At 39.7% G+C, this 13,670-nt stretch overlaps 1 protein-coding gene across 6 annotated transcripts in view; it reads right to left on the bottom strand.

The window, feature by feature from the left end:
- Positions 1 to 13,670, bottom strand: part of ZDHHC21 (zinc finger DHHC-type containing 21) — a 51,700-nt gene that overhangs the window by 25,671 nt on the left and 12,359 nt on the right. For 3 of the 6 annotated variants that reach the window (XM_017823689.1, XM_017823693.1, XM_017823690.1), the window contains exons 1-3: positions 6,865 to 6,897; positions 5,386 to 6,199; positions 2,299 to 2,415 (exon numbers count right to left, since the gene is read on the bottom strand). The exons of 1 other annotated variant lie outside the window; for it this stretch is intronic. In XM_017823689.1, coding sequence (XP_017679178.1) covers positions 2,299 to 2,415; positions 5,386 to 6,199; positions 6,865 to 6,893 — 960 coding nt within the window. In that variant the 5' untranslated portion in view covers positions 6,894 to 6,897. Of the gene's footprint in view, positions 1 to 2,298; positions 2,416 to 5,385; positions 6,200 to 6,864; positions 6,898 to 13,670 lie in introns of those variants that run through there. 2 more of the 6 variants (XM_017823691.1, XM_017823692.1) reach the window with 1 other exon arrangement.

Here is a 13,670-nt window from a genome sequence, read left to right as displayed (position 1 = left end):
ATCCTCATAATTATGATTTGAGCACAAAAAAAAAAGGGGGGCTGGACTTGAAAATGCTGTTAGCCCACACCTTTTCCAGCGTAGTTGCCAGCTCTGTAAGTGAATAGGATGTACCTCACAGTATATCACACCACTGACATAGAAAGAAAGGGCTTTAGAGCAGTTTATAAGCATGCAGTGGTGGTAATAGCCTGATGGTGTTAAGGCTTACGACAGTGAAGTAACAACTGGGTTCTTATTGGTATTCATGCCTGTTGCAGAGGCAGCACAGTTGGTATCCTGTGTCAGAATAGAAACGTTCCAGGTTTCAGATATATGTGATAGAAACAGCTTCAGTCTAAGATGTTTTTATTTCATGTATAGTAATAGTACCTGAATGGATGCCGATGGTCACTGCGAAAACTAAGTCTAGCTTCTGGCAGCCCACAGAACAGAATGACAGACTTAGAGTTTGTTCCTTGTTTTCTTCTGTATCGTGTTTGTGGTTTAGTGTAGTAGTGATCACATGGGCTTTTTGTTTCTCCTCATATATATCCATTTAACAGAAATCAAAAAGACATCCATATTTCAGTATCAGAACAATCAGGCTTCCTGAGTTTCCATCTCTCCCATTACTGGGAGTGACAGTGAGCAGAATTCAGAGGTCTGTACCACTTCAGCTGGGGGCCCCCTGGTGGTCTAGTGGTTAGGATGCAGCACTCTCACTGCCACAGCCCGGGTTTGATTCCCGGTCAGGGAACTCCTCCAGGCAGATGGAGCTCGTTAGCCCTGTAAGGCCATCCATCTAAGAGAAGGTCACTCTAAACAAACCTACATCCTGAGGACCTCACTGCCACTGTCCAAGCTCACTCGGCCCCGGCAGATGAACCTCAGGATTAAAGGGTGGGCTCAGTTCAGCGCACGCTGTGTCTCACCTAAAAAATCCACTGCGCAAAGGGTAAACACCTTTCCCAAATCTTCGCTCGCGAAGACTGGCCATGATGATGACCACTTCAGCTAAATACCCAACAAGGCATAGTAGTAATTCAGAAAAACATCCCAACTCTAGAGGATGCAGACACAAACGTGGTATGCCTGCATTTAAACAAGGAGGATAGAACCTGTCAGCAAGACCTTGGAACAGAAATTAGGCACGCAGTAAAGGTGCAGAAATGTAAATCTGTTGACCTGGGGGTTGAGAGAAAGTGCAGAAAGCAATCTGGTAGAGCAGTTGGAGAACGGCAGAAATAATACACAGCATAGCTACAGTCACAGAAAGAGCAAAAGGCAGTAAACTTATGCAAAGGTAATACAATAAAACAAAAAAAGCAATATTAATGTCTTATCTAACAGAAGGAAAAACTAAACAGTATTTTTTGTCCTGTATTCTATACAAATAAATTACCCAATACAGTTGGAAGGGTTTCCATTTTGTACCTAAAAAGGTTAATACTGTGCAAACCTTCCCAATTTCAAAATGAAATCTCAGGCAGATCTCCCATCAGTTGTAGTCAGAAAGATGCTGTCATCTTGTACTTTATTGTCTTCAAAAAAAAAAAAGTTCAGCAGGCAAGACCATACACCCTTTCAGACAGGTACGGATCCAACTAATGTCCTCTTTCTGTTCAACACTGCTGTATTTTAAACATTTATATGGTTTCACAAGGTAACTTTAAAACATTTGCTGGAAGTTATTAACTTCTAATGTACAGAACAGGATGTTACACTAAAAAAAGCTAATTTCTTGTACATATTTATTACATTACCAAATTCATCTATCTGGAAAATTTTTCCATGCGAAAGATTTTTTTTTTTTGGTACCTTTAAATATAGAGTATGCATTTGGACTGTAAATCGCACATGGTTATATTCCCCAGCTAAACAACTAAAGAGATATGAGCATAAGCATATTTATTAAAATACTTAACAAGAATTCTGTATTCTCAGAATGTATGACTTATTAGTGGGCCTCACTGTCACATAATTCAGACCAGACACATGAGAGTTTAAAATAAAACCAAAAATCAAAACCCGCAAATACATACCTTGTACACTCTAAAATTCCATGACAATGTATAGGTTTACTTCACTAATACAAACCAGGAAATTTACTTGATAGCCAGACTTATTACACACTTGTTAGTTAGAAAGCTTCTTAAGACTTCTTGGTGTCAAGAGTCTTGACACACCACATACCAAACAGGTACCTCACAGTGCAAGTGTTTTTTCTATTCTTCCCTTAGATGCAATCTGTTTTTCTGTTTTTGTTAATTGTACTGATAATAAAATTAATATATACTTCTAAAATTAGATACTTACAGTGAAAATACCCATTAGCTGAGTGTAAAAGAGTCGACTTATTCCACCTAATATTATTAGACCCATGAAGGCAGATATTCTTAGGAGAGCAAGTTCATGTCTAAATACAAAAACATCCTAGAACAAGACACAAAGAAAAGAGACTTTAGCAGTTACAAATTAATTAAAGTCTTTGAACCAAGTGGAAATACTAGACAAGAAAAGTGTGTTCTCACTAAAGGTAAATACTGGATTTTGAGCTACACTGCAAATCATTGATATAATTATGTATTAAAAGTAGAAAACAATAATTTTTTGTTTATACATGTAAGCAGTTGAGTTTTATTTTGCCAGACTGTTAAAAAAAACTTCTTCAAATATTTAAGGTTTCGTGAATAGATCAAGCTCAAGTGGACTATTCCTGAATCTTCCATTTCAAACTGTGACAGATCGCTATACACAAGCTACCTAACCTAGGAAAACCATTCTGTTAAACAAACACTCTGATTTATTAAGACTCCTATGCCTCAGCTACCAGCCATAGTACATTTCATTTTTACATCACTTCTTTCGTAATTAAAAAACCAGCATTCCGAGCTTTACTCTTGAAGATGGTACCTACAAAATCCAAGTATCTGTACTGAGTTGTTCTCACTGCAATGCTGCCTATTATCCAACATAAATTTATCTTCACCTTTTAAATTTTGGCCTTGAGTGCATTACTGTAACTCTGGATAGGAGTGCACAATAAAGATGCTTCAGGGTACAGGAAAATAGGGATATATTGGATCAGCTGCTCTGGAAAGGATAAAACACCTTATTTTTATCACAGGAAAACATTTGCGCGTGGCAGTTACATTAGGTGTACCGTGAGCTCATCTCACCCTTGGATAACGGGTTCACACACCCATTCTCTTATTTGTAAGTTACAATTACATTTTCAAGGCTGTCTTTTGAGTACACACATCTGTTTTTCCACTTAGAAAAGCGTGATCACAGCAGGAAACTATTAAAACCTTTCAAGTAAACTTTAAATTACAAGCAGAACATAAAAGTAAACTGAATGAAAAAAAAAACAAAACAACCCACAACACTGCTTTTGAATTTTCCTTATTTATATTCAACCAGTAGGAATTGAGGAGGAGCAATTCTTAGACACTGGCATTTTTAAAATGGAAAATTGTTAAGGCAAATTATGTTTAGCAAAACAAATCTGATTTTTCATTTAAATTATTTCCATGAAGGTTCAAAATATAAACCCAGGGAAAACAGTTATACTGCCTACTAAAGCTGTGAAGAAAGTAAAAATTTGATGAACACATAGAAATCACTAGTTAACCAGCTAAAACAAAAAGCAATCCCCAATAGTCTCTTCTGAACTGCTGCAACGGTGCATCCCCTCTCCCCCCGCCTTGTTAATATTGGCCTTTCTTGCTGTTGTAGAAAATATATTCTTTGCTTTCATATTTTTAGCCCTTCTTACTCAGTTAATGAGCTAATTAAAAGTTAAATCAACTTAAAATAAAAGCAGTCATACTAATCTGATTTCCCTTTGCCTTAGCCCATAAAAGCTTTAAAGAAAAGTAAGGTAATACACAGCTTCTACTAGTTGTTCATACCTTCATAGCTGTTTTATCATATCAGATATGTTTTGAAATATTCAAACTCAACTTCACAGAAAACACTGAAATGTAAGAGAAGAGTGCCAACAACAAAGTTACATTCTGGATCTGGCATCACACTCCCACATTAGCACCCCCTGCAACTCTGATTTAGAAGAATTCCTTCTCTTGAGCATCACCTTCAGCATGAAAAAGGTACCTCACCCAATACATGACAACAGAAAATCCTAGTGTTAAGAAGAGAGGTTACATTCTCATCTGACCCTTCTAACAAACGATAAACCTAGAGGCACAGAAAAGGAAAGACCTTTCATACTGAGGATAACAAAATCATAGATTCACAGAATGGCCTGGGTTGAAAGGGATCTTAAAGATCAGCTAGTCCCAACACCCCTGCTGTGAGCAGAACACTTTTCACTAGAGCAGGTTGCTCAGAGCTCCATCAAACCTAATTTAAACAGTGCCAGGGATGGGCATCCACAAATTCCCTTGGCAAGGTGCTTCAGTGCGTCCTTATCCTCTGAGTAAAGAATTTCTTCCTAATACCCAATCTCAACCTACTCTCTTTCAGTTTGAACCCATTCCCTCTTGTTGTGCCACTCCACCTCTTGTAAATAGTCCCTCTCCATCTTTCTTGTAGGTTTCATTCAGGTAATGGAAGGCTCCAAGTAGATCACCCCAAAGCCTTCTCTTTTCCAGGCTGAACAAACCCAGTTCACAGAATCACAGAATTGCTATGATTGGAAGGGACCTCTGGAGTCGCACAGGAACATATCTAGAGACAGGTTTTGAACATTCCGGAGAGGGAAACTCCACAACCATCCTCTTGACACCTGCCTTTGATATATTTACCCCTTTCAGTCTTCTCTAAACAGGCCCAGCTCCCGCAGTCTCTTCTCATAAGAGAGAGGATGCCATGGGAGATAGTGTCAAAAGGTAGATAAGTCAAGGTAGACAATATCCACTGCTCTTGCCTTGTCATCCATCCTGCCATGCCACCACAGAAATCAAGCATGATTTCTCCTTGGTGCATCCCTGTTGACTACTCCTGATAACCTTCTTTTCTTTTACATACTTGGTGATGACCTCCAGAATGATCTGTTCCATCACCTTTCCAGGGTCCGAGGTTAGCCTGACTGGCTGCTAGTTTCCCAAATCCTTCTTCTTGCCTTTTTGAAGATCGGAGTAACACCAGCTTTTCTTCTGTCATCACGCACCTCTCCTTTCTCCATGACTTTTCAAAGATGATGCAGAGTGACTGAACAACAACATCTGCCAGCTCCCTCAGCACCCATGGGTGCATCCAATCAGGGCCCATGGATTTATGGGTGTTAAGTCTCCCTAGTTGATCTCTAACCCAACCTTTTACGACCAAAGGGGAGTATTCCTTTTTCTAGCCTTTCTCTCTTACAACCAAGGTCTGGGATTCCTAAGGGATGGCCTGAGCAGTAAAGACTGAAGCAAAGAAGGCACTCAGTAATTCTACCTTCTCTGTGTCTTCCATCACCAGGACACCCATCTGATTCAGCAGCAGCCCCACACTTTCCTTAATCTTCCTTTTGCTGTTGACATACTTGCACAAGGCCTTCTTTTTGTCCTTGATATCCCCTGACAGACTCAATTCCAAGGGGCCTTGGCTTTCCTCATCACATCCCTGCGTACCCTGCCGATATTCCATATAGTCCTCCCATATGGTCTCTTTTTCCACATCCCATAAATTTCTTTCTTCTGTTTTGAGATTTGCTAGAAGCTCTCTGCTCATCCATGCAGGTCTCCTGCCAGCTTGCTTTATTTCTTGCTCATAGGTATACATTTGTCTTGAGTTTGGAGGAAGTGCTGCTGAATATTGACCAGCTTTTTTTAACCCCTTTTTTTCTAGAGCTCTATCCTGTGGGACTCCTCTAAACAGGTCTTTGAAGAGGTTGAAGATAGCTCTCTGGAAGCTCAGTGTTCTAGTCCTGCTTACTGCTTTGCTTCCTTCACGCAGGATCCTGAGTTCCACCATCTCAGGTGGAAGGCTGAAAGCAAGGCTGCCCCCAACCTTCACATCTTCAACCAGTCCCTCCTGGTTTGTTAGTGCAACGTTCAGCAACACACCTCTTCTCATTGGCTCTTCCACCACTTTCATCCAAAAGTTATCTTCAATGATCTGTGGGAACTTCCTGGACTGTGTGTGCCGAGCCGTGTTGTCTCTCCAACAAATACCGGGGTGGTTGAAGTCCCCCAGGAGACCAAAGGCTTGTGACCATGAAGCTATCCCATAGAAAGTCTCATCAACTTCCTCCTCCTGATCAGGTGGCCTGTAGTAAACACCAACAACAGTGTCACCCATATTAGCCTGTCCCTTAATTCTTATCCATAAGCTCTCAACTCATTTGTCTCTCCCTGGGTAGAGCTCAATACATTCCAGGTAGAGCTCAATACATTCCAGGTAGAGCTCAATACATTCCAGTTGCTCTCTCACATGAAGAGCAACTCTACCACTTCACCTCACTGACCTGCCCTTTTCTTTTGATGCAGCCCAGCACACAGCTGACTTTCTGGGCTACAAGTGCACATTACCAGCTCATGTACAGCCTCTCATCCAACAGCACCCGCAAGACCTTCTCAATAAAGATGCTCTCAGTCTATTCATCCCCCAGCCTGGCACCCCAACCCAGGTGCAGCACCTTGCACTTGGTCTTATTAAACCTCGTGAGATTCCTATAGGCCCACTTCTCAAGCTTGCCCATGTCCCTCTGGATGGCACCCCATCCTTCAGGTGTGTTAACAGCACCACTCAGCTTGGTGTCATCTGCAAATCGGCCAAGAGTGCACTCAACCCTTTCATCTATGTCATCAGTGATGATATTAACACTGGTCCACTACAGCCCCCTGAGGGACACCACTTGTCACTGATGCCCATCAGGACTCTGAGTCACTGAACCATTACCCTCTGGATGCAACTGTCCAACCACTTTCTTACCCGTCTAACAGTCCACTCATGAAATCCATATCTCTCCAATTCAGAGCAAAGGATATGGTGGGGGACTGTAGGGGGCGTGTTTAAGGTACAGGGGATGTACCAAGGCAAGAGCCCAAGGGAGCATGCACCAACATAGACAACCTTATTGGTCAAAGAAGTCACATGGTTTTAAGGGATAAAACCAGCGCCGAATTTGAAATAAAATCTCTTTGTTCACCACCTCACGAGGAGCGTGTTTTTCCTTATTATATAAGGACATGTGCACCCTACAGGGGACTGTGGCAAAGGCTTTACAGAAGCTCAAATAAATGACATCTGTAGCCCTTCTCTTGTCCACTGATGTAGTCGCTCCATCACAGAAGGCCACTAGTGTCAGGCAGGGTTTGCCTTTAGTGAAGCCATGCTGGCTGTCCCAAATCATTCCCTGTCCTCCCTGTGCCTTAGATGAAAGATCCCTAATTCCCTTCTTTCCCTTCTCCCTTTCTTCCCTCTTTTCTCCTCGATGAAAGCATCTACTGCAAAAGACTGGAGATTGCTGAATTCCTAGTGAGAAGAGGTGACAGGACCAATGTTTTTTCCAACCATTATAAAACCCTAGTAAATCAAAGTCCCTGAGGCAATGATGACCTGAAAGTCAATGTCTGGCCCTCACTTAGTTCCTTCTTAGAACTGACAAAAACATTTTTCATCTAAGAAAACCAATCAAACTATAACTGATCAATCTGCAAGACTAGTCAATAATTTACTAATCCCTCTTTCAATGTATTTTGAACAGATCCTCCTGTTCAAACACCATTTAGGATTCATCAGTCTCAGTGCAGTTTGAGTACTGAGTGTGATTTTGAAGTCTGGGGTGCAGGCTATCTGCGCTAACAGGAAGAACTACTCAGACTGAGCCACAAAGCATATGCACAGATTAGCTGACATCACCAATGCACAAACTATCAGCTCTCGTGGCAAAACAGGGTTTTGTCCCACAGTAGCTTTTTTCTACATTGGGCCAGGCTGACATATGTGGCCTTGGCACAGATATTAAATGCACAGTTCTAACATGAGAGCTGCCCTTCAGGTACCCCTTTCTCCTCTCCTTTATGCCAACTCCACAGCCTAACTGCTCTGTCAAAACTTCAGTTCCCACGGGTTGCTGCCACTGCCTTTCTACTTAGCATTTGCTACGCCACTCAGACGTCCACTCCTCCTAGGCTGCTGCCTGTTCTCCAGGTTTTTAAGTTCCGTTTAGCTGCTACTTCTATCCATCCAGTCAAACTGCAAGGATTCTTAGCTACCCATAAAAATGGATTGAAATGTGTATGATAGAAACTTGTCACAAAACACATGTAGGTCTATAGGATTATATTGAGGAATGGACTACAAACCATGAGGTCTAGCATCTTTATCTTAACAAGCAATACCAAAACACTCTACAGACACCAAGTCTCTGTGACAGACTAACACAAGCCTTCCTCAACCCCACAGCAGAACACATGCCAAGTCTTCATTTGTGAGCATTAACCACTATGGATGATCCCTATGACAATCGCTACCACTGACTAGAACAACAGCTATTACTGCCTTATGCTATCATACAGGAGAGAGGTCAAAAACAATGATGGGTCTAGCTCAAGATCATACTCAACTATATGATCAGTGCTTCCAAATTCAGCTTTCTTCTTTATCCTGCTAACAATTACAGTAACAACAAAAAAGCACAAAAGCGTGTAACAGGTCCCTGCCATTTGCAGTATTGCACTGGTATTTTCAAGCATTTATAGTATTCCTTTAGAAACAGCACACTGTACTGAGGACAGAGCTTTCAGTAGGAAACACAAGACTATTGTATCTGTTCCAAAAGGGACAAAGTGAAAAAACCACCTTCATAATTTTTCAGTTACAATGGAAGATTCATTTATTCAATCTCTCTTCTTTAATGAAAAATGTATCACATAAAAATTAATATACCAACAAAATATATTAAGATACCTCTTGAGAAACAATACTTCATGTAATACTTCATGCTTGTCTATTCTCAGCTACAAATGCCCAGGATGTCTGTCCCAGTCTGGTGATGAAGTCAGTCTATCAACTTAGCTATCATAAAAAGAGCACAGAATATAGAACAAAGCCAGGTTGTCAGATTCCAGAAAGCAAACTAAAAAATATAGACTGCAGGTTTTGTAGGAAGAAAGAGGAAGGAGAGGTCCAAGGGGGAAAATTCATTCATGTCAATTAAAAAGAAAAGAAAATTAATTCACAGAACATGAGCTGCATTCTAATAAGCCCTTTTTTATTATTAATAACGACCAATGTTTATGTAAAGCCCTTTTTACTCTGGACTATTTCAGGTCTACTAGATGAGTAATTTTCCAGTCTGATTCATGACAGATTTGGTTTAAAGTGAAAATGGGAATAGTGCTCTGATTCCAAAAATTATTGTCTACATAGCGTTCAATATCACTGAATTATTTCAGTAATTCTGAAATAGTTTCAGACTAGAACAGATTTTTACAGAAGGCCATACAATCTTTACACAAAAATTATAGTACTAATATATTAAGTTTTAACAAAATGTTATCCTCTCAGTCTTTCCTATCTTTTCTCTACAGATCGTGTATTTACTTTCTAGACTTAATTCAATTTTCTTATACTGTTCTTACATTCATATACTGTAGGAGAGCATGGTTGGGTTGGCTGTGCAGAACAATGAGAAAGAAAATGTTGTTTTCTTTTTTTTAAAAAACTCTCAAATCCTGTACGCTCTTTCATTATTCTAAGACAAAAAGGTTTCTGTTAGATTCTCTTGACAACGTATATGGACTTTGGATGATACATATTTCCACATTTTAATTAACATTAGTTAATGCATAATATTGAAATAAATATTACTGCAAGAAATCTTTTCACAAAGTTTAATGACTAATTCCTAGAACTTATTATTACTGAGTCCCAGACACAGTAGGCTGATATGAATATATATCAGCCAGATATATATTCATATATATATATATGCCAGAATACATCCTCCATGTTCTTTTCTCTGCCCTCTACCAATAATGCTCAGAACACATTAAAGATTAGGTGACAATATTTTCAGAATATACAGTGGATAACTGAAGAAATGGGAAAAAAATAAAAGAGCAAAAGGGTTTAGTTTTTTGTATGTCAGGGGATTTTACTATGACAATCATTCTAGCAACATTTCTAGCAAATAGAATGCATCAGCAGAATTTCTTTCACTTAAAAGACTAAAAGCCTTCTATAAACCAGGTAAAATATACTGCTAAAGCATTTAATTTTCTTCTATTTGACCAGCTGTGTCTAGAATCTGTGCCAGCACAGCCATTGAGAAAGCAACTATTTAGTTATGAGAAGACTAGTATTTATTTTTATCTGGCTATTCATTGAGTACTTCCTGAAAGATAAGGTCAGGCTTCCTGACTTCGATATTTTATAATGAAGATGCAAAATTAAAAATGTTCCAGTGTCAGCCTCTGAAAACCACCAAGGCCTGCAGAGGAACTAATATGCTATTTTATTTGAATTATATATTTTCCTTCTGCTATGATCCCACATAGACAATTTAATTACCACCTCCTTCATTTCTAGCAGTAATTGCACTCCTCCTGCTGGACAAACAGAGGCAACAACCACAATCCATCTTTCTGGCAGTGTATCAATAACAAGAGCAAAGAATACTATGAAACAATTTTCTGCAGTAAGAGGTGAAGCTAAAAGATTGAATCTCTATAGAAACAGCTTCCTCCATTACCTTTAATCCTATCACCCTTTCCTCAGTATACTTAAATTAAAAATGTTTTTCTTTCTTGACCCTTTAAAAATAAAACACAAGATTTAATTCAGAGGAAGTACTAACATGGTGATCACATTTTCATAATGCATTAATCGGTACTGTAATAAAATTACTATTTCACAACAGCATTAAAAGCTATTTTAATTCTCCAGCTTCTGTGTTATGTACTATTTTATATCCAAAGAATAAAAAATAAGATGAGGGCACACTGCCAAAAAACTCTCAAGTATTTTTAATGAGCAAGAATAAGCTTATTCCAGATGGCTGTTTATAAAAAAAATTATTCAGTTCTTTGAATCTGTGCTAAACACTAGCCCCTGTCAATTCAGAAAATGTAAGCTCTTCGTTACAGCCAAAATTTCAACAAAGAACAGCACTTCTGTGAAACAGTCTCTGGAATGCTGTGCTACTTCAGCTTTAATTGATACATACAGATGAAAAGAATCTTGCAGGATGCTTGCCTAAAAACTTAACTAATAGTATGCCAATTTTATCACTGGTCCCATTCATTTGATGTCAAAACGACACAGTTCTGACAAATTATTTTGTAGCATGAAGTTATATGGCACCACATCCTCAGCAATACTTTAAAAAATCAGCTCCTTAGGGCTCTGATGTCACCTTCCAGGCAGATATATTGACTAGGCACAAAAACAAATTATTCTTAATTTTCTGTACTTCAGTGTATACCCCCCCTAATCCTGCAGTTGAAAAATTGAGAAAGCTAAATACTATTCAGTGTAACACTGTACTTCACAAAGGTCTGAACAGATCAGACCTGGTTTGTCTACTGTTCTTCTATATTGTGCAAATATATTTATCTCTCTGGGGCACAGAATAGTGTATACTATAACACAGATCAAGTTTTTAAAAGGAAGAGTGTAATTTGAAGTGTCATGTGCAAATTGATAAAGCCAAAAACCCCACAGCTAAAACTAAGCAAAAATAAACAGAACAGAGTGAGTACTCAATTTCTTTCATGACTCTGTAAACTTAGGCAGCCAAACACAGGAACCTGATCCACTCTTCAGGCAAGCATATTAAAATGGACTAAAATAATTGCTGTATATGTACTCTACCTCCTAACATGTCACCTGTCAAAGGGTACATATTAAAAGTAGGCTTCTCACCAAAAGAGAGAACAAGTATCAGTGAGAAAAAGTTTTATACATACTCATTTTTTGAACTGTCATCATTAAGAACTACTTATTTTTAACTCCTTAGGGGTTGTAAAATGCCTGAAGTAAACTTGATTTCCCCTTCCTTCTCTTGCACAGACCACCTCCAAGCAAAAGGTTACCTTTCATACTACTTTCAAAAAGCACAGCTAACAGACAGACCTTGGGTTCATTATCTAAACACAGTTGTGGTGGTTTGAAAAACCTTTTTTTGAGGTAGTAATGGTTTGCCCCACTGATAATACTCTTACTGGACCAATCAATAGTCCACGTGCGCCCTACGGAAATTACATGCCCACAGAAACGGAAGAGAAGGCAGTGAAGATAGTGTAGAAGGAGGTAGCCATGATCTGAGCCACAAGGAGGCAGGGGACCAGTGAGCCCCTCTGGGGGCCAAGGGCCCCCAGCCCCAACTGAAGCCATGGGAGACCTGGTATAGTGTCACAGCTGGACCGGGTCCCGTAATCAAGAGCTGGAAAAGTTTCCTTACTGTGAGCAGCAGCAGAAGACATTGAAAGCGGCAGCGGAGCAGTCCTGAACAGAGACAGCGATGGCTAAAAGCCAAAAGATAGCCAGTAGCAATGAGATAACGTGAAGCCAGCTGAAAGACACAGAGATGTTCCTGCAGGAGGGAGAGCTGGCAACAAAACAGAGGTGAACTCAACAGAGCTGGTTTGGGGTAAGACTATCATTTTCCCAAAACCAGAGACTCTCTGAAGAGGAGGGGTGGACTTCCAAACCCTTAGGGAGTCTCGAAATGCAGCAGCAGCTAGAGAGAGGGAGAAAGGAGCTGAAAACCCAGAGTTTGTCCTGAGAGCTGAGCCAGGATGGAATGTGGAGGAGGTGGCCGTGCCCTCTGCTGCTGCTGCTGCTGCTTCTATCGGGCTGGCGAGCTGAGACAGATCAAAAGAGCTTTGGTAAGACTGAACTGAAAGCTGCCTTCAATGTTCTAACCCAAGAGGAGTGAAGATCTACAAGGAAATCGCCCGAAGGCTCAGGCTCGGGGATGAAATTTCCACAAAGTCAGAACAAAAGTCCTGACTGCCATACGTAAATCTGCTGCCTCAGGAAAATGAAGGACACTAACCAGTGCCACAAAAAACTGAAATGAAGGAACTGTGGCCTGAGAAGTGACAGAAGGACTTTTCTCTTTTCTTCTTGAACTTTTATTGAAGAAGAGGAGAAATTTAATTTAATGTAAATATACATGTAGGTGTAAATAACCTTTTGTAAATATTTTCCCCTTCCCCCTAATAACGAATGGTTGTGTTTTGTCTGAAAACTCTCCACATGGGGTGAAAAAGATATCAAGTCCATACCATCACTAAACCCTCTCGCAGGAGCAAACTGGGTGGTGGGGGGGGGGTTGAACTTAAAAATTAGATTCTTGGGAGTTTCAAACCACCACAACAGTGTAATTGCAAAAGTAAGTTAGAGCATTCAGGGAACTCTCACAATAAAAAGGAAATACTCTATCATGATATTACACTATTAGAAGCTTACAGGTCTGTCTCAGCATCTATGGAAAGATGCTCCAAGCAGACAGTGAGTTTTTCTCTGTTCCATATTTCTAGCATCACTTAAATAATTCAAATGGAAATGTTGATATAGATGAAAAAAAATAATTAACTTCCTTTAGAAGTTTTTTTAAGAAATATTTACAAAACCCCTCAACTTTGGAACATTCCATATAAAAAAATGTTGGTATCTATGAAATTGATTATAGCACTTTTCTCAGTTTTGGATTATCCAAGAAGTACAGTCTTCCTACATTTTCAGTTCTTTGAAACATCATCTTCACACACACTTTCATGGGAACA

The sequence above is a fragment of the Lepidothrix coronata genome, unplaced genomic scaffold (assembly GCF_001604755.1).
Source record: "Lepidothrix coronata isolate B3197 unplaced genomic scaffold, Lepidothrix_coronata-1.0 Scaffold104, whole genome shotgun sequence".
Classification (NCBI taxonomy): domain Eukaryota; kingdom Metazoa; phylum Chordata; class Aves; order Passeriformes; family Pipridae; genus Lepidothrix; species Lepidothrix coronata.
Note: the sequence above shows the minus strand (reverse complement) of the source record. Positions and strands in the feature narration are given on the sequence as shown.